The following is a 20,722-nucleotide window of genomic DNA, read 5'->3' as shown; positions in this document are numbered from 1 at the left end:
AGTGAACAGGAAGGGAATTCCTGAGAGCAGTCCCGGTGTCACCAGACCCCCACAGGGGACTGTCCCTGAGTTTGGATACTGTAGGGCAGGGGTCTCTCTACAGAAGGAGACATGCAGCTCCCTGGCAGGAAGCATTGTGTCCCTCACAGGACACTCGGGGAAGGAGTGTAGACGGGATGCTGGAGTCAGAAACCACTTTTATTCAGTCACTGACAACCACTGCGGGGAGCCCCCTGGTGCCGGGCCCGAGTGGGAACCGTGAACATGGAGTTGATGAAACCGTGTCGCAGTGTCCGTGGAGCTCTCAGGCCGGTAGGCCGTGCATCGTGGCAAGTGTGGTGACAGCGAGGGAGGGGCCCATGGGGTGTGGGGGTGACCTCAGTGGCTGTCCTGGTCCCCCTTCTGTTTGTTTCTAACAGCTGGGTGGAGCCTGTGGGACACAACACTCCTGACCTCCCAGGACACGACCGGCATCTGCCCTCCAGGTTGTGTTAAGGTCAACGCTGCCAAGGTCTCCAGGGAGAACTGCTGACTCCATCATGGCCACCTGGAGACACCGTGAGGCAAGTTTAGTCGGACCCATAAGTCCATGTCTGCCAGGAAGGGGACGCTGGTCCCTGTTCTTGCGGATAACTAGATGTTTCCATACTTTCCTAACCTCCCGTCACATAAAAATTACTTAAACGATGACTCTATTTTTAGAATTTCAGTAGCTCATAATTTACTCTCGGATCTCACATTAAAGAACGAATGTGGAGGGAATAAAACAGTTTCCGTGTTCGCAGGGAACACGCAGGGACTGGGGTTGGACTGGCTTTCTGCATTCACGGGCTCGGGGAACATCGTGACTCTTGTGCTCAGAGACACAGAAACATCCCACACCCTTGTTTCACTCTCTGTCCACCCTGTCCCCATCTGTAAAATCCGACATCTATGCTTACCTAGGGTCATTGAGCTAAGTCAGTTGAGCTCAGTGAGAGCAGTTCATGATCCCTGTGGGTAGTGTCCTGTGCTCGTCACACTGGGGAGCAGAGGACAGGACCTCCGGTCCCCACTGAAAGGAGCTGAGAGCTGTCTGCTCCGAATTCAGCCAGGGGTCTGTGTAGGTGGGAATCAATAGCTTACCCCACTCGCTCCCCTGCCGATGAGGAAAAGGATGATGAGGAACAGTGACAACCCTGGGCTTTATGCACCTCCTCCTGACTCACGTCCACACCATGTGGAGAACGTCCTGCAGAGAGTGTCCCAGCTTCCTGTGTCACAGTCGCGTGCCACACATCCTCAGCATGGGTCCTCTGCATGTGTTTATGTCACAGATCATATCTAGATTGTAGCAACAAGAAGAGAAACAGCGCAGTGACGGACTGGAAATCCTTGGACAATGTCTGGTCGGGCAACGGGTCTCTACAAAGGTCAAGAACCTGCTCAGAAAGTGACGCTTTGGGGAACACATGGATGCTGGGTCCAGTGTCCTGTGGTGGGAGACACCTGACTGCATCTGGCAGCACCTGGTGACTTTTGGAGCAAAAACACTCTCCACTTGCCCCAAATGGTGGCCCTGTACACCAGATCAGAAGGTCTTTAATGCAGCAAATCAGCTGGGAAAATGGCTCTGCCTCTATGGCCAAGGAATGACATGGATCCCCTTGGGGTGACACAGGAGGAAGGAGATGGAACTTAGGACAGTGGCCACAATACAGCACGTGAACTGGCTGCCTGCTGTGGAGCTGTGAGTGAGCTTAGAGAAACAGAAATGTTAGCTTTTCAAAAAACGTGTTTGGTGAAAATGGGAACCCAGTGGCCACTGGGGCTTAACATACGTCTCATAACTGACGTCATTCCACAGCGTAGTGTGGGGGTGGTTTAGGGTGGAGGGACACACTGTCAAACGTGGCCGAGCAGTCCTCCCTCCTTCACTCTGACATGAACGCTCGGGGTCCACGATGACACGAGTTCCACCCTCAACTCAGGCAGGCCCAGCAGCTGAACTGCAGAGACCTGGGCCACAAGGCGTCTCCCCGGTGTCAGACTCACCAGACCGGGGTGGGGATGGAAGCCAAGAACATGAGGAGATGGCTCGGGGGTCCCTCTCCCCTGCCTGCCTGTCCCTCAGCTCAGCCTCACCTGTTGTGTCCCTAAACCACATTGCACATGGGCACCGTGGAGCCTCATCACCCCAGAGTCATGACCTTGACCTTCCCATGTTTGGTTAGTGGAACACAACCACAGCTCAGCGGTTTCAGGTCAACACACAGATCTACGGAACAAGGTTTCGTAAAGGTGCTCTGGATCCCTGTCCTGTGCAGCATGTGAATGAAATGACCAAAAATGTAAAACCTGCCATGAGGTTGACAAGTCTTTTCAATAGAGATGGTCACGTCGTGTATTCAAGGACCTGCACATGGACTAGTTTAATCACTGTGACGGCTGGGAAAGGGAACACGAGGGAGTAGAAAGAAATCCATTAGCAGCAAGTATGAAGTTTAATGTTCAGTGACAGGAAGTAACAACCCGAAGCAGCCCGCAGAGAGGGGGGGACGTAGGTGGTGGGAGGTCACACATGACACAGGTACAAGCAGAGACACAGCCCCCTGGGAGAGGACTGAAGCCAACGTAACCCTGGGATGCAGCAGGGACACTCAGACAGGACAGAAACCACATGGAAAAACTAAGTATTTGTTCACTTAGTGTTACAAACTGCATTTTGTTCTATACTTTCTAATGGATTTGGAGGGACGGGAGAAGATACAGAGAAGAAAGTCATGAGAGATCTACATTTTTACATTGCAAAAGTTTGACATTATTTAATTTAGGAAAAATCCTAAGATGTGTTTTCATGGTGAAGAAATGGTGGGATGACTACTTCACAATGATGAAAAACAAAACTCGTCAGGAAACTGTTTCTGCCTAGATATTTCCATACAGACAGAGAAATGGACAAGAGGAAACGTGCTTAGATTTACTGAGAAATGAAGGGGTCTATGGCGTGAGTACATGTCTACACCACTATGGAGCATGGCCGATCAGGGGGTGTCCCCATGAGTGGTGTCCCCTTTAGGCCAGACCACCTGACTTATGCATCGGCATGGCCCAGGCACCTGGGGGGCAGGGCTCCTAACATTCCGTGCACCCGCACAGAATTCTGTTATGACGACCGAAGACCGTTACGTGGCTCGCTGAGCTCCACCGGCTCAGTTTCATTGGACTGTGAGCTGCTGGAGGTGACTTCAGCGCTGAGCTCTGGTGTCGTGAGCCTGATTCACTGTCGAGTGCTGTTGGTGGATCACATTTTTCTGACAGTAAGTGAAGAAGTGCAGTGTTGGTCCTCCCTCAGTCCCGATGAAACCTATTGGATTTCATTTGTTCCTCACCCACCATGTGTTTGGGTTTCTTCTCCCCAGTCCCTGGCTGTGCCTCTCCTGCCACACCGGCCAGCACAGCAGGGTCCCTCTGCCCCCGGTCCAGGCAGAGGGCAGAGATGGACAGCAGGGAACTGCGCTCCCAGCTGGTGGACGCGAAAGAAAAGATTCTGGACCTCAGGGAGAAACTATATATATCAGAGTCAACCGCTTTCTCCCTGGCCAACCAGCTGCGGAAATACAGTAAGTTCTGTAGGTTCACATGCTCAGTGAGGAACGGCTGTGTGTGTTCTCTCTGAGAAAATAAAGTCTCTAGACTTGGTGCTTCTCTTCCCTTTATCAAAATAAATTCCATCCTGATTATATTCCCAGGAAGGGAAAAGGGGGTATTTTAACCTCATTTTTCTGAGGATGGAGAAACTGAGGCACACAGAGTTTGGCCATGATTCCAGGTGAGGAGTAGGGTGGGGCATGAGGTAAAATGTCAGTTATTTATTCCTGCAGCTACCAAGGAAGTGCCTGTGATTTGGCACAGGCTACACCGGTTTATCTTAGGAGCCTGTGCACTGTACCAAATCCTGCAGTCACATAGCGTCACTGTGGTTGTAATTTCTGGGACTGATGAGCTTCCATTCCATTCAGGCTTGTGTTGAGGCCCAACAGGAAAGCATTGAGCTGCTCCCTGGGGAAGGTTGGGATGGACACAGCCCCTGCTTCAGAGGAGCTTCCAGAGGAGTGTGCTCCTAACGGCAGTTGTGACATTCCTTAGTGACCCTGTCCAGGGGGCTGACTCTGGTGGGAGAGAAGCTTTCCCACCCCTGTGTGTCCCCTGAGCTGGGGAACCTTCAGGGACACAGGACAGCCAGCAGGTGCAGGTGGACCGTGACAGTCTGAGCTAGGAGACATTGGCCCGCGTGTGAACAAGGGACGAGGAGGACAGCAGCAGCCCCTATACAAGCAAACCAGTGTGTGGGATGGACCCCACCCCCACCGCAGTGCGCCTGGCCACTGCCAGCCCTTGTCCTGCTCAGGAAGAGAAGCCCGAGCGACTGAGGGGTCCTGGGACAAGGGCACGTGCACAGCAGGATTGGAAGGAATCTCGCAACTCTGAGGCTGAACTTGCATCCTTTTCCTCCAAATTATTTTCCAATAAATCAGAGGATTATTTTTAATCAAAAGGAATTAAAGAGAAGAATAAAAATTGAAGCCTGTTATGGAAGTGAAGAGATGAGTTCTGGGAAAGGACAAACTGTGTTTTCTTAACACCTTTCCATCTAATCATAACATAAGCGTATGAAATACTGTGAAGAGGAAGAAGATGGAAGAAGGCTGAAGACCGTGTGTAGAGCAGGGACCCTGGGAATGTCTCCAGGTGCCAATGCAAGTTGTTTGTCTACGCTGTGCCTCAGTTTCCTCCTCTGTTTACACGGTGCTATTGTAGCACCTATTAATTGGAGTTGCAATGATACATTCATTAATTCCTGTGTTGCTTTTACAGCAGAGCCTGACAAGAGGAGCCACTGTGAGCTCCCAGTTCTCTCACTTCCAGTGTGACCCGAGCCTCACTAGCGTGTGGGAATTTTCTCTCGAGTCCTTGTGGTCTAACGCCCGATGTTTCCCACAGGTGCATCCAGACGCAATATCTACCTGTGAGAGGCTGGTGCGCTCTTTGCATTCCCAGCACAAGGGACCGACCAGTCCTGGGGTCCTGGGGGCCTTCCTAGCTGTGCAGGCATCACTGCATCACGCCCCATGCAGTGATTTGCGTCACAGGCTGCACCTTGGTCACGTGGCCCCTGATCAGAGTCAGACCTTTGGGGATATGAACTCTGACTCTCCTAAATCCCAATTTGATTTATGCCAAGTACCTTTATGTGCCTTTCATCTTCTCCTTCCTCATCTTGCAATGGGGATCCTCAAGGTCATGGAGATGGGAGGGTGAGAATTAAAGGTGTAGAAATCCCCACATAGGACCTGGGACTGGGGATATTTTGGTCCCTGGAAGGGACCCTGCTACCTCCCCTGTGGGCAGTGGCCACAGCTTCCCACTGAGGCCGGCGTGCGTGTCTTTCTCAGAGTGTGGCGAGTTCAGGGACGTCCTGGAGTCCGTGCTGGGGGTGAGGCTGGACTTCTGGGAGGAGGAGCGGGCAGAGACACCGACCCTGGAGGACGAGCTCAGGTAAGGGTGCTGTGTGCGGGGCAGGCAGGGGGACATGTGAGTCTCTGATGTGGGCAGCTCAGCTGGGACATCTAAGAGCCCACCTGGGCCAGGAGAATGGCAGGAATGGATGAGGCTGGCACGTTTTTCACAGATATTAATAAAACAAGATGAAAACAAAACTAAGGATGTATTCTGGCCCACAGCCGTGACTCAGAGCCATGTTTTCTCCTTTCAAACAAGAAATTATTAAGGTGAAAGTCACGTCACATAAAGTTAACCAAGTACAGTGACAACTCAGCAGCACTGAGTGTAGTCACACTGCGCATTCAGGTGATGGAAACACTAAAAGCCCCGACTCCACACTGAGCGATACATCCCTGTGACAACACTGCACTTGGAGCCCTCACAGTCATACAAGTAAAACTTTACAATGTTGTGCAGTCACCGTCCCATTTACTCTGAATCACACTCACCCTGACTGAATGTGGCTTCTGAGTCTGTTACCCAAAGAATGTTGTCCCCTTGGCCTGGTCATCCTGTGTCTTTCATGCTTTCGACTGGCCCCAGCTGGACCTGCCACATTGCTTCCTGTGGCTCATGTCCAGTCGCTCCAGAACGTGCTGGGTGTGTCTTCATGTGGAAAAGGCCTTGGCCACAGTGAGGGACTGAGGGACACCGTTGTGAAGCCGATTCAGGAAGACACCTGGCTCCTCTTACAGGAGAAACAGGAAGGGAGCGTCAAGGATCTCACAGGGGCAGTCTGTGATGCACGGGAGGCTTTCTCTGCACATTCTTCTCTCTCTTTGCCACAAGCAGGTCACCTAATACGTGCTAGAATTGCACTTGGAAGGCTTCCTGGGGACATCTTTCCAGAAATGTCTGCCACGGCCCATATAATCTATTGTCAACTGTGCCTTTTCATATTTGCTTTTTCTCCCACCATAGGGAAGCCAATAGGGTCATTGAGCAGCAGGCCCGAGAGCTGACCCTGTTGAGGCAGGTGTTGCAAGAGGGGAGAGAGGGCTCGTTTCTCCTCCAGCAGCACCTGCAGGCCCTCCTCCTGCAGGACAATCTTGACAGCTGCCAGGGCCAGGGCCTCCGTGAGCACCTGGCAGAGGGGCGCAGGCTGGCAGAGCACCTCACCCGCACGCTCAGCCGAGGTGAGTGGCCACGGGCCCTTGGGACTCTGAACTGCTCCCAGGTGCCGGCTCACAAGACACTCCACTCACAATGTGGCTCTTTACCCGGCTGTCCTGGTTTGCACGTCACATTTATGGCCATGACAGGAACAGGGCTGGCCGGCGGGAGCAGAGGACAGAATGCTCAGGGTGGGGGTCCCAATGTCCCCACTCTGTCCTTCCTCCTGATGCATCATGGCCTTGAATTTATCAATTCTTTTTTCATGGGTTTTGCTTTTGTGTGTTGTGTCCAAGGTCCCAAATCTAGGTGACCAAGCCCAAGGATTTGTTCTGTAAAATTGCACTCAGTCAAAAGGCCACACTCAGGGATCCAGAAGGACACATGTGGCCCCAAGGCCCAAGGTTCCCCACTCCACAGTGGACCTTATGAATATTTAATTAGCTTCATACTTAAGAATGTCTTTTTTGAGCTACCTGAAATGGCATTGTGTATTAATTTCAAATTCCAGCTCTTCATTGCTGATATTTAATTAATCAATTGATTGCATATATTAGCTCTGTATCCTGCAACCTTGCTACCAATGGCTTATTCATTCCAGAAGCATTTTGTTGGTGCCCTCATTGCTAATTCTTTGGGATTTTTTATATAGACATTAGCTTTTATTTCCTTTCCTCATCTTATTGAAACAATTAGACCTTCCAGTGTGATGCTCAGTAGGAGTACACTTCTGAGGGTTTGGGCACTTCTATGACTGCAACGGCCTATTTTTTTATTTCTCAAAGTTCTGCAGACTCATACTCCAGCAATTAGTCAATTATGCCTTAGATTTTCTTACCATAGAAATGGTCCACATGTAGAGATCTGTGCCAGTGTTCGTAGGGATGGTGTGGAGCTACTCAATGTCTGACTGGACCTTTCTGAAATTCTATGCAGAAAACCACGAAGAGCAGGAGGAGGAGAAGGAAGAAGAACCACCAGCCCCCAGGTAGCAATGAGCAAGCAGGGTCTGGAGGAGGGTGGGTAAAATAGGGGAGGCCCAGTTGCACTGGCCAAGATGTCAAAGTAGCCACAGATTTCACAGCAAAGGTGCATGAAAACTGTTTGTTCTTTGATGACATTCATGGAACCAGTGAAAAATTCCTTCCATTAACAAGGTTGTTCACTGTCTTCAAGGCATTTCCCAGTAACTAGGAGAACAAGTCAGTCTTAGGGATTTCTACAATCATGGAATCTACCTGTTCTCCCTCCCATGGCTGAACTTAGTACGAGATGCCCATCTGCTTTCTGCGTGGTTGGCCTTTGCTTGTTGGAAGTGACCCCATAGCAGGGGATATGAGCAGACTGAAATATTTCCACCATGTCACTGTATTGCTAGACGGGGTCCTAGAAGACACAAGAGCTCCTGGACCTACACTCTCAGGAGCCTGTGCTCACTGTGCCACTGTGGGAACAGTCAACACGGTCCACGCAGGAGACTGAGCCACTTCGTGGTTCTCTGTGTGTGCTGTCTGCCAACACTGTACCAAAGGGGACAGTTGTGTCCCCTTCCTCAGCAGCTCCTTACGTGGCCAGTGCAAAGAGCACTTGCTCCTCTCTCACTCCTTCCCTCGAGGCACCCACATTCTTCCTTTCTCATAAGAGGATAGTTTTCTTTCTTTTCTAAATGACAGCCGCTTGCACTCTGTGGCCGGTCCTTCATGGCTGTCATCAGCACCGCCTTGGATCTGGTGTCCAGTCCCTCTTGGTTCGGTCCTATTCTTTATGCCACCAGGCTGAGCAGAGAGGAGCCGGAGAAGGAGAAGGTGAATGGAGTCCTTCAGGGCCAGTTGGGTGAAGGCCACCCGACTTCTGCCAGTCACCATGACCTGGCTGACACCAACCAGCCTGCCTGCACCGGTGCCATCCTGTTTGATGAGCAGGGCAGCTCCAGTGTGCTGGATACAGGAGGGCTGTTTTCCTCTTCCTGTTTCAGGGGTGGCCTCGCCGCCTCTGGGACCTCTGCCTGTGTCTCCTGATCAGGACCAGCCGGGGAAGCCGTGGTGCCTGATCTCTCTGAGCTTAACATTCTCTCCTGTGCACCCCTAGGCTCAGCGGGGAGGAGGAGGAGGTCAATCCCACCCAGCAGACCTCACTGCGGGAGCAGCATATCACTGTCCGCAGTGGCCAGGACCTCTCTGAGTCCCGCCGCCCTTCCCACAGTGCTGCCTTGCTGCCTGATGCGGGAGACGTCTGTGCCTGCCCAGATACAGCTGGTGAGTGTGTCCGGTATAAAGTAGATGAGTCCAAGTGTCCTCCCAGGGAGCCTCCATGTTCTCTGTGCCCCTCACCTGTCGCCAGGTAGAGAGATGCCAGCAGGCCCCGGAAACACACTGATTTGGATGAGGGTGGCCGCCTGAGCGTTAGGCACAGACATCAGGTGTGTCAGGCAGCCAGGCAACTCCTGAATCCCAGGCCAAACACTTACCCAGGGGACACGACGACAAGGTCACAGTGGGCACACCAGAGCTAAGCAAAGTGGGGGAACTGAAGGAACTGTAACAGACTCTCAGCCACCGCTGATGCCTGTGCACGGCAGGGGTCTGCATGAGCCCGTTCTTTCATGTTGGGACTTGTGATTTGTCCTGCAGGTTCTGATAATTGTTACAAAAACACCAGTGACTATCCCAGTAGGTTGGTGGTCTTGCCTGTGTCTGTGTAAATGTTACTGTAGTTCCTGGATTCCAGGCGCAATCTCTCTGTCCCCTCTAATTCAACTGATCCTTGCCAAGCCTGTGTCGGAATACCAGAGGAATTAAACCTGTCATGGCCACATCTGCAGTTGTCCTTGATATCAAGAGAGACGGGGCACATAGCTAGAGAAATCCGGAAGAAACCGTGCAAGTGTCCTGTGACCTTGAGACCGAAATATGTTTTAACTTTTCCCAGTAAGTTCAGACCTCACCATGACAATCACCCGCCACGCTGGGGGTATTTTACAGGACGGATCAGCACGTGGTCCCTCCCCACTGCCTCAACGTCCGCAGACGAGATGGGCACAGCTCTCTAAGGGTGTCTGAGGTCACACGGGTCATCTGTCTCCAGGCCCAGATGGGCCCAGCGTGTGTCATGGTGGGAATGGCACTATTTAATGTCTGGACATTTCTCAATTTGTTTGCAGAGAACTATGCAGATGAGGAAGACAAAGAAGATCTAGAATCACTGGCCTCCAGGTGACAATGAATTATCAGGGGCTAGAAGCAAGGGTAGGACATGGCAGGGCAGGGTGGTGTCTAAGGACAGAACGTGAGGCCAAAGTCACCAAGATTTCACACTCGAGGCAAACCCAGCCCACTGGTTGTACTGACGCATTCAGTGCCCCGGAGCTGGCAGGGCCCTGCAGCAAGGGCGTCACCTCCCCCGTGGTCCGTCTCCTTCATGGCACTAGTAGCGTGAGTCTGACCAAGGGAACTGACTGGTCTCAGGGGCGTCTTGCCCTTGGATAGATCCTGGGTTCTCCTGCGTGAGGCTGTGACTGGCAGGGCGTGCGTGTCTGCTGTCTACCCTGTGGCCTTGGGTCGTTGACAGGAATGTCCTCGCAAACAGTCTCCCATGGCACAAGTTTCAAACACGAGACGTAGAACACACAAGATCTCAGAGAGTGTATAGCACCTGAGGCCTCATGTTCCCTGCACTGGGTCCCTGTGTGCTGTGTGTCCTGCCTGTACCTGACAGGGCGTCTGGGGTCTCTTCCTCCTTAGCTCAGCATCTTGTCAGTGCACTTTGCACTGTCGTGTGGTCTCTGTCTCTCTCTGTCTCTCTCTGTCTATCACCCACATCCTCAAGGCAGCCGAGCTGTCCCAAGGCAGAGGGGGAGGTGTCCTGAGTCCTTTGTGAAGGGAGGCCACACATCATTAGACCCTGACCTTCTGCTACCCCTCAGGCCCCGCGAGGTGCTGAGGTGTCTCATCCGTCGTGCCTTCCTCTTTGGTTATTGCTCTCCCCAGTGTGCCCAGGGAGCTGCAGGAGGACGCAGGGACTGAAGGACTGTCACAGGCACTGATGGAGCAGGATTTCCCTCCTGGTGGTGCTGACCTGTCTGACTGCCAAGAGCCCATCAGAAGCGCCACCTCCCTGACTGCCGAGCATGAAGTCGCCTCTGTTCTGGATGGAGCGGGTGAGTCCTCCCGTGGTAAAGTCGGTCAGTCTCACTGGCGTCCCAGGTGGCCTCGCTGTGCTCAGTCCTCTGCCTGGGCTGAGCGATGTCCCTGCAGGCCGACCCTGGAGACATGGTTGGTTCCCGTCAGGTGCTTGGGCAGAGTTTTCCGCCCAGAGGGGAGGTGGGTCTGGGAGCTTTGCTGTCTGCCCAGCCAGCCCCTGACCGTTTCTCTGCCAGCCCGGGCACCTGGGATCTCTGCTTCCCCAGGCACACACCTGACAGGTGACATCTCCTTCATATACTCAATGTCTTTCTGTGTTGCCACGGTCCCTGGGTGGTCTCACTGACCCGCAGGGACATCAGGGATGGGTGTTCTGGGAGGACGTAGCAAAGAGAGCACTAGGATCATTCCCACTGAAGCCTCTTCTCCTTTCAGCCCCCACGCAGGAGGCCTGTCCCCAAGGGCCTTGGGGTGGAGACTTGAGCCCCTGCGTGTCACAGGTGCAAGCTGCAAACACACAGCTGCAGCCGAGCACCCTGGTGACCGACTGTCTGCGGCTGCCGCTGGACCAGCAGTGGGGTCGTGGATGTGGCTTCGCCACATGGAGCCTCCCCTGCCAGCCCTGGATCCTGGCAGCCAGCGCTGACTCTGGGCACCAGTGGCTAATCCTCCCAGGTGGGCAGGACAGGGGAGCAGGAGGCTCTGATGTGGGGGTTGCTGTCACCATGCCGGGTGGGGGGGGTTGTGGAGAAGGGATAGTGGGGCCCCTCCCTGCTCACTCAGGGCCAGGTGGAAATCCACGGTGCTCTCCCATTGTGAGAAGAACAAGGTCTTGGGTTTTGGCTCAGACCTGCCCTCAGGTCTGGCATGACACTTCCTGGTTGTTCACCTTGGCTATGTCACTTGTCTTCTTAGGTCTTCAAATTTCACTTCACACACCTGAGAGCCCTGAAAAATAATATCTATATTTAATTGTTTATGTGATCATTAACACAATTTCCAAAGTGGCTGATTCAGGAACAATTGTTCAATTAAAACTAAGACCGTGTCATATCTAATCCTTCTATTTTTCGGTGATTTATCACTTACGTAGTGATTTCACACGGATTTTTTTTTAACAATGTTGATCCTGGGCCCACCCACAGGTGAGTCTCCCGACATATCCAGGTTTTATTCCAGTTCTTTAATCCTCTTTTTGAAATACAGGACAACCTTTCTTGTAAACTGTCCAAATCTCTTTGCCCTGTGACCGTCCCACCTAGTTCATCACCTGCAGGCATGGCAGGGCCGTGTCCTCAGTTTCCTTCTCAGAAGGACCCACTTCTGCTCAGACTGTCTTAACACAGAGCTCCCAGGCACCCACATCCTGTCCTGCCCCTCCTTGCTCTCTGTCCCTCTCCATCTCCTCCTGGAGCCTGTGGGGCTGCCTGGGACTCCTCTGTCAGGCGATGCCCTCATATGAGAGATGACAAGCCCCAGGTACCCAGGACTCCATGAGAGTCATGAGCGGTCAGGAGCCCCAGTCTGGCCCCTTGGAGAGGGCTCCTGTGAAGGGCTCAGTGCTCACAGGTCGTGAATCCCAGACTCGTGTCCTGGTATCTTGTATCATCTAAGCCTCTGCTCTGCCCTCTGGTCTGTCTTCCAGTTCTTGGATTCCCAGGAGCCCAGACAGGACTCCCCCGGCTGGCGTAGACAGTCTGCCCCCTGCTCGCTGGCCCGAGTGCCCTGAAACCGAGGATGAGTGAGAGAAGGTTGCTGTTGAGCAAGTGGAGAGTCGCGGGCAGTGTCCTGGGCCTGCAGCTGCGGGTGCAGAGGTAACCCCACCTGCGGTCTCACTCAAAGGCGCTCCTGCTACTCTCTGTGCGAGGTGCCAGGTCGTCTCCGGCGGCTGCTCTGTCTCTGCCACGTGTGTTCCCCCCAACAGCCGCTGTAACCTCCGTCTGGTCTCGATGGTCAAGTTGATCATTGACTTTGCGAGGCCAGCCAGGTGCCTGGAATGCACCTGCCAGAACTCAAGAATTTTCCTTCTCTTCCACCCTTGGGAACCCGTAGCTCCCTAGGAATGGTCCCCGCCGTGACTCACTCCAACCTCTGAATGAGAACAGTTCAAAGTGAGCACATCTTTGGCCCATGACAAAAAGGAATGTAGAACCTGATCCCAGGCAGGAGACCTGCACTGGCCTTGTGAGATTTGTGTCCAGCCCCAGAGGTGCAGGGCTGTGTGACGGGGGTGCAGTGTCCAGGGACTCAGTGTCCAGGCACTGTGGATTCATTTGAGCTGACATGAGCTGAAGAACACTGGAGGCGCCCTAAAGTGACGTCAGTGCAGAAATAGTTGCACAGGACAGGACATCAATCCTCACAGGCCGTGGGGTGCTGAGGCATCTGCTCTCTCTGCATTTCATTCCTGTTTCTACCTCTGCAAGTCCAGGCAAGAGTCCCTGCTCTCTCCGTGCAATTCCATGGGGAATCTCTCCTTCTTCCTTTCTTTGCCGACCTTCTCTGGGAAAATACTTTGACTGTTTCTAAATCCCGATCCCTGTCCCAGCCAGGGCGACCCACAGCCTCCAGTGGCTTATTGATTTCTCCATTGGACCCTTTCTCTCCTCCTTCCAAACAGTGTGGAAAGGGCCAGAGGCCTGGGTTCTCGTTCCGGGGTTGTCAGTAACAGGTCACATGGCTTTAGTGGACTCTCAGCCCTTGGGCACCACGCTCTCCTCGTCAGACCAAGGGGGACTGGATGTGGATGAGTCCGAGGTCTCATCCTTCCTGCCTTCCTCTTTGGTTCTTCCTCTCCACAGTGTGCCCAGGGAGCTGCAGGAGGACGCAGGGACTGAAGGACTGTCACAGGCACTGATGGAGCAGGATTTCCCTCCTGGTGGTGCTGACCTGTCTGACTGCCAAGAGCCCATCAGAAGCACCGCCTCCCTGACTGCCGAGCATGAAGTCGCCTCTGTTCGGGATGGAGCGGGTGAGTCTTCCCGTGGTAAAGCCGGTCAGTCTCACTGGCGTCCCAGGTGGCCTCGCTGTGCTCAGTCCTTTGCCTGGGCTGAGCAATGTCCCTGCAGGCCGACCCTGGAGACATGGTTGGTTCCCGTCAGGTGCTTGGGCAGAGTTTTCCGCCCAGAGGGGAGGTGGGTCTGGGAGCTTTGCCGTCTGCCCAGCCAGCCCCTGACCGTTTCTCTGCCAGCCCGGGCACCTGGGATCTCTGCTTCCCCAGGCACACACCTGACAGGTGATATCTCCTTCATATACTCAATGTCTTTCTGTGTTGCCACGGTCCCTGGGTGGTCTCACTGACCTGCAGGGACATCAGGGATGGGTGTTCTGGGAGGACGTAGCAAAGAGAAAACTAAGATCGTTCCCACTGAAGCCTCTTCTCCTTTCAGCCCCCACGCAGGAGGCCTGTCCCCAAGGGCCTTGGAGTGGAGATTTGAGCCCCTGCGTGTCACAGGGGCAAGCTGCAAACACACAGTTACAGCCGAGCACCCTGGTGACCGACTGTCTGCGGCTGCCGCTGGACCAGCAGTGGGGTCGTGGCTGTGGCTCTGCCACATGGAGCCTCCCCTGCCAGCCCTGGATCCTGGCAGCCAGCGCTGACTCTGGGCTCCAGTGGCTAATCCTCCTAGGTGGGCAGGACAGGGGAGCAGGAGGCTCTGATGTGGGGGTTGCTGTCACCATGCCGGGGGTTGGGGAAGGGATAGTGGGGCCCCTCCCTGCTCACTCAGGGCCAGGTGGAAATCCACGGTGCTCTCCCATTGTGAGAAGAGCAAGGTCTTGGGTTTTGGCTCAGACCTGCCCTCAGGTCCTGGCATGACACTTCTTGGTTGTTCACCTTGGCTATGTCACCTGTCTTCTTAGGTCTTCACATTTCACTTCACACACCTGAGAGCCCTGAAAAATAATATCTATATTTAATTGTTTATGTGATCATTAACACAATTTCCAAAGTGGCTGATTCAGTACCAATGGTTCAACTAAAACTATGACCATGTCATATCTAATCCTTCTATCTTCCGGTGGTTTGTCACTTACATAGCTATTTCACGTGGATTTTTTTTAACAATGTTGATCCTGAGCCCACCCACAGGTGAGTCTCCCGACATATCCAGGTTTTATTCCAGTTCTTTAATCCTCTTTTTGAAATACAGGACAACCTTTCTTGTAAACTGTCCAAATCTCTTTGCCCTGTGACCGTCCCACCTAGTTCATCACCTGCAGGCATGGCAGGGCCGTGTCCTCAGTTTCCTTCTCAGAAGGACCCACTTCTGCTCAGACTGTCTTAACACAGAGCTCCCAGCCCCCACATCCTGTCCTGCCCCTCCTTGCTCTCTGTCCCTCTCCATCTCCCCCTGGAGCCTGTGGGGCTGCCTGGGGCTCCTCTGTCAGGCGATGCCCTCATATGAGAGATGACAAGCCCCAGGTACCCAGGACTCCATGAGGGTCATGAGCGGTCAGGAGCCCCAGTCTGGCCCCTTGGGGAGGGCTCCTGTGAAGGGCTCAGTGCTCACAGGTCATGAATCCCAGACTCGTGTCCTGGTAACTTGTATCATCTAAGCCTCTGCTCTGCCCTCCAGTCTGTCTTGCAGTTCTTGGATTCCCAGGAGCCCAGCCAAGACTCCCCCGGCTGGCGCAGGCAGTCTGGCCCCGGCTCGCTGGCCCGAGTGCCCTGAAACCGAGGATGAGTGAGAGAAAGTTGCTGTTGAGCAAGTGGAGAGTGGCGTGCAGTGTCCCAGGCCTGCGGCTGCGGGTGCAGAGGTAACCCCACCTGCGGTCTCACAGGCACGCACTCCTGCTGCTCTCTGTGTGAGGTGACAGGTCGTCTCCGGCTGCTCTTTCTCTGCCACGTGTGTTCCCTCCAACAGCCGCTGTAACCTCCGTCTGGTCTCGATGGTCAAGTTGATCATTGACTTTGCGAGGCCAGCCAGGTGCCTGGAATGCACCTGCCAGGACTCAAGAATTTTCCCGCTTTTCCACCCTTGGGAACCCGTAGCTCCCTAGGAATGGTCCCCGCCGTGACTCACTCCAACCTCTGAATGGGAACAGTTCAAAGTGAGCACATCTTTGGCTCCTGACCAAAAGGAATGTAGAACCTGGTCCCAGGCAGGAGACCTGCACTGGCCTTGTGAGATTTGTGTCCAGCCCCAGAGGTGCAGGGCTGTGTGACGGGGGTGCAGTGTCCAGGGACTCAGTGTCCAGGCACTGTGGATTCATTTGAGCTGACATGAGCTGAAGAACACTGGAGGTGCCCTCAAGTGACGTCAGTGCAGAAATAGTTGCACAGGACAGGACATCAATCCTCATAGACCATGGGGTGCTGAGGCATCTGCTCTCTCTCCATGTCATTCCCATTTCTACCTCTGCAAGTCCAGGCAAGAGTCCCTGCTCTCTCCGTGCAATTCCATGGGGAATCTCTCCTTCTTCCTTTCTTTGCCGACCCTCTCTGGGAAAATACTTTGACTGTTTCTAAATCCCGATCCCTGTCCCAGCCAGGGTGCCCCACAGCCTCCAGTGGCTTATTGATTTCTCCATTGGACCCTTTCTCTCCTCCTTCCAAGCAGAGTGGAAAGGGCCAGAGGCCTGGGTTCCAGTTCCGGGGTTGTCAGTAACAGGTCACATGGCTTTAGTGGACTCTCAGCCCTTGGGCACCACGCTCTCCTCGTCAGACCACGGGGGACTGGACGTGGATAAGTCTGAGGTCTCAGCCCTCCTGCCTTCATATTTGGTTCTTCCTCTCCCCAGTGTGCCCAGGGAGCTGCAGGAGGACGCAGGGACTGAAGGACTGTCACAGGCACTGATGGAGCAGGATTTCCCTCCTGGTGGTGCTGACCTGTCTGACTGCCAAGAGCCCATCAGAAGCGCTGCCTCCCTGTCTGCCGAGCATGAGGTCGCCTCTGTTCGGGATGGAGCGGGTGAGTCCTCCCATGATAAAGCTGGTCAGTCTCGTTGGCGTCCCAGGTGGCCTCACTGTGCTCAGTCCTTTGCCTGGGCTGAGCGACGTCCCTGCAGGCCGACCCTGGAGACATGGTTGGTTCCCGTCAGGTGCTTGGGCAGAGTTTTCCACCCAGAGGGGAGGTGGGTCTGGGAGCTTTGCCGTCTGCCCAGCCCCTGACCGTTTCTCTGCCAGCCCGGGCACCTGGGATCTCTGCTTCCCCAGGCACACACCTGACAGGTGACATCTCCTTCATATACTCCATGTCTTTCTGTGTTGCCACGGTCCCTGGGTGGTCTCACTGACCCACAGGGACATGAGAGATGGGTTTTCTGGGAGGACGTAGCAAAGAGAGCACTAGGATTGCTCCCACTGAAGCCTCTTCTCCTTTCAGCCCCCACGCAGGAGGCCTGTCCCCAAGGGCCTTGGAGTGAAGACTTCAGCCCCTGCGTGTCACAGGTGCAAGCTGCAAACACACAGCTGCAGCCAAGCACACTGGTGACCGACTCTATGCGGCTGCAGCTGGACCAGCAGTGGGGTCGTGGCTGTGGCTCTGCCACATGGAGCCTCCCCTGCCAGCCCTGGATCCTGGCAGCCAGCGCTGACTCTGGGCTCCAGTGGCTAATCCTCCCAGGTGGGCAGGACAGGGGAGCAGGAGGCTCTGATGCGTGGGTTGCTGTCACCATGCGGGGGGAGGAGGGGAAAGTGGGGCCCAATTGTTCAATGAAAGCTGTGACCATGTCATGTATAGTCCTTATATCTTTCGGTGACTTATGACTTACATAGTGATTTCACAGGGATTTTTTTTAACAGTGTTGATCCTGAGCCCACAGGTCAGTCTCCTGAGATATCCAGGTTTTATTCCGGTTCTTTAATCCTCCTTTAGAAATAAAGGACAACCTTTTTTTTTTTTTTTTTTTTTTTGAGACAGAGTCTCACTTTGTTGCCCAGGCTAGGGTGAGTGCCGTGGCGTCAGCTTAGCTCACAGCAACCTCAGACTCCTCGGCTTAAGCGATCCTACTGCCTCAGCCTACCGAGTAGCTGGGACTACAGGCATGCGCCACTATACCCGGCTAATTTTTTTCTATATAGATTTTTAGTTGTTCATATAATGTCTTTCTATTTTTAGTAGAGACGGGGTCTCACTCTTGCTCAGGCTGGTCTTGAACTCCTGACCTCGAGCGATCCACCCGCCTCGGCCTCCCAGAGTGCTAGGATTACAGGCGTGAGCCACCGCGCCCGGCCAGGACAACCTTTTTATAAACTGTGCAAATCAGTCTCCCCTGTGTCCGTGCATCTAGTTCATCACCTGCAGGCATGGCAGGGCCGTGTCCTCAGTTTCCTTCTCAGAAGGACCCACTTCTGCTCAGACTGTCTTAACACAGAGCTCCCAGGCCCCCCCGCCATCCTGTCCTGCCCCTCCTTGCTCTCTGTCCCTCTCCATCTCCCCCTGGAGCCTGTGGGGCTGCCTGGGACTCCTCTGTCAGGCGATGCCCTCATATGAGAGGTGACAAGCCCCAGGTACCCAGGACTCCATGAGGGTCATGAGCGGTCAGGAGCCCCAGTCTGGCCCCTTGGGGAGGGCTCCTGTGAAGGGCTCAGTGCTCACAGGTCGTGAATCCCAGACTCGTGTCCTGGTAACTTGTATCATCTAAGCCTCTGCTCTTCCCTCCGGTCTGTCTTCCAGTTCTTGGATTCCCAGGAGCCCAGCCAAGACTCCCCGGGCTGGCGCAGGCAGTCTGCCCCCTGCTCGCTGGCCCCAGTGCCCTGAAACTGAGGAAGAGTGAGAGAAAGTTGCTGTTCAGCAAGTGGAGAGTTGCATGCTGTTTCTCAGGCCTGCGGCTGCGGATGCAGAGGTAACCCCACCTGCGGTCTCACAGGCACGCACTCCTGCTGCTCTCTGTGCGAGGTGACAGGTCGTCTCCGGCTGCTCTTTCTCTGCCACGTGTGTTCCCTCTAACAGCCGCTGTAACCTCCATCTGGCCTCAATGGTCAAGTTGATCATTGACTTTGCAAGGCCAGCCAGGTGCCTGGAATGCACCTGCCAGGACTCAAGAGTTTTCCTTGAGTCCCTTCCTTGGCAACCTGTAGCTCCCTAGGAGCGGTCCCTGCTGTGATTCACTGGTACCTGTGAATTTGAACAGTGACAAATGAACACATTTTTTGCTCATGGCAAAAACTAACAATGAACCTGGTCCCAGGCAGGAGACCTGCACTGGCCTTGTGAGATTTGTGTCCAGCCCCAGAGGTCCAGGGTTGTGTGATGGGGGTGGCGTTTCCAGGGACTCAGTGTCCAGGCACCATGGACTTATTTGAGCCAACATTAGCTCAAGGACACTGAAGGCGCCGTAAAGTGACGTCAGTGCAGAAATAGTTGCACAGGGCAGGACATCAATCCTCACAGGCCGTGGGGTGCTGAGGCATCTGCTCTCCCTCCATATCATTCCCGTTTCTACCTCTGCAAGTCCAGGCAAGAGTCCCTGCTCTCTCCGTGCAATTCCATGGGGAATCTCTCCTTCTTCCTTTCTTTGCTGACCCTCTCTAGGAAAATACTTTGACTGTTTCTAAATCCTGATCCCTGTCCCAGCCAGGGTGCCCCACAGCCTCCAGTGGCTTATTGATTTCTCCATTGGACCCTTTCTCTCCTCCTTCCAAGCAGTGTGGAAAGGGCCAGAGGCCTGGGTTCTCGTTCCGGGGTTGTCAGCAACAGGTCACGTGGCTTTAGTGGACTCTCAGCCCTTGGGCACCACGCTCTCCTCGTCAGACCAAGGGGGACTGGACGTGGATGAGTCCGAGGTCCCTGCTGTCTCTCACAGCCAGGGGTCTTCCCCCAGCCCCCCACCCCTCCCTGAAAGTCTGGGACGTGGGGTTATAAGAGGGCCTGTTTCTTTGCAAAGGGCCTCTCCCCCTGCAGGTGTCTGTCTCTGAGTGTGGTGGTTGACACTGAGCATGTCCCTCACAAGTGGGTGTGAAATGCCATCACTTTTCTGTAAACAAAGGAGAAAAGTGGCTGATTGAACCAGGTCCTGGTTGGGCAGGGACAGAGTCCCCATATCCTGCCCCTCAGGGTGACCCTAAGTTCAAGGAGGTTTCCTTCTCCCCTGTGGCTGTCTCTGTCCAATTCAGCCCGGCCTCCCACAGGAATCCAATGTGGCCCTGGGTCCGTCCCTCTCAACCGCCACTCTGGACTCGGCCACCAGCAGGACTGACAGACTCTCATTGGGTTTTTTTCTTTTTGCAGATACCAAGTACTGTTGGAACTATGAAAAATCTGAACGTGTTTCATAAAAAGTACCATCTCTACTTGAAAAAAAAAACTATAACAGTTGACATGGATATCATTCAGAATAAATATTTTAATTTCCCTATTTATTTCTATACCGTACCCTTTCCCATATTTTACCCTGTATTCATCATAAAGAGAAAGCATAATATTTTATGTTAAAACATTTTCTTTGACCTCAAATAAAGTTATTTAAAATAAATTAAAATGTGCTTGTGAGCCTATTATGCTAGTGCCTGTGGCCCCGTCCTAGCTCATTCCAGCTGCTGTGACAAAACCCATGAACCGGGGGCTTATGAGCAAATGAAATTCGTTCTCTCCCAGATCAGAGGCTGACAGGTCCAAGAGGGACCAGCAGGCTCGCTGTCTGGCAAGAACCCCTTTCCTGATTTGTCCATGACCCTTTCTCTCTGTGTCCCCATGTGCTAGAAGGCAGCTCTCTGGGGTCTTCTATGCAGGCACTCGTCCCGTTCAAGAGGGCTCTGCCCTTAGGAACGAATCATTTCCCAAAAGTCCCACCTTCTATTAATATTTTTATCACCTTGGAGGTTAGGATTTCAACATAAGAAATGGGGGGACCTGGGCATTAGGACCATAGTTCCCCGTGTGGCATCCTGAGATGGAGGGGGAGCCAGAGGGGATAGACAGGGAGGGTTCGGGCATAAGAGGGGGAGAGGAGGAGGAGGAGGGGGAATGTGAGCTGAACAACAG

The 20,722-nt window shown here is 53.7% G+C and overlaps 1 protein-coding gene across 1 annotated transcript in view; it reads left to right on the top strand.

The window, feature by feature from the left end:
- Positions 1-11,407: 11,407 nt before the first annotated feature.
- LOC138376546 (uncharacterized) overlaps positions 11,408-20,722 on the top strand; it is a 28,137-nt gene continuing 18,822 nt past the window's right edge. The window contains exons 1-9 of the mRNA XM_069460932.1: positions 11,408-11,471; positions 12,442-12,610; positions 13,598-13,767; positions 14,186-14,425; positions 15,386-15,554; positions 16,539-16,708; positions 17,123-17,362; positions 18,416-18,584; positions 18,692-18,754. Of these exons, the coding sequence (XP_069317033.1) occupies positions 12,534-12,610; positions 13,598-13,767; positions 14,186-14,425; positions 15,386-15,554; positions 16,539-16,708; positions 17,123-17,362; positions 18,416-18,584; positions 18,692-18,754 (1,298 nt within the window). The 5' untranslated portion in view covers positions 11,408-11,471; positions 12,442-12,533. The remainder of the gene's footprint in view (positions 11,472-12,441; positions 12,611-13,597; positions 13,768-14,185; positions 14,426-15,385; positions 15,555-16,538; positions 16,709-17,122; positions 17,363-18,415; positions 18,585-18,691; positions 18,755-20,722) is intronic.

Source organism: Eulemur rufifrons, chromosome 28 (genome assembly GCF_041146395.1).
Source record: "Eulemur rufifrons isolate Redbay chromosome 28, OSU_ERuf_1, whole genome shotgun sequence".
NCBI classification, from domain to species: Eukaryota; Metazoa; Chordata; class Mammalia; order Primates; family Lemuridae; genus Eulemur; species Eulemur rufifrons.
Note: the sequence above shows the minus strand (reverse complement) of the source record. Positions and strands in the feature narration are given on the sequence as shown.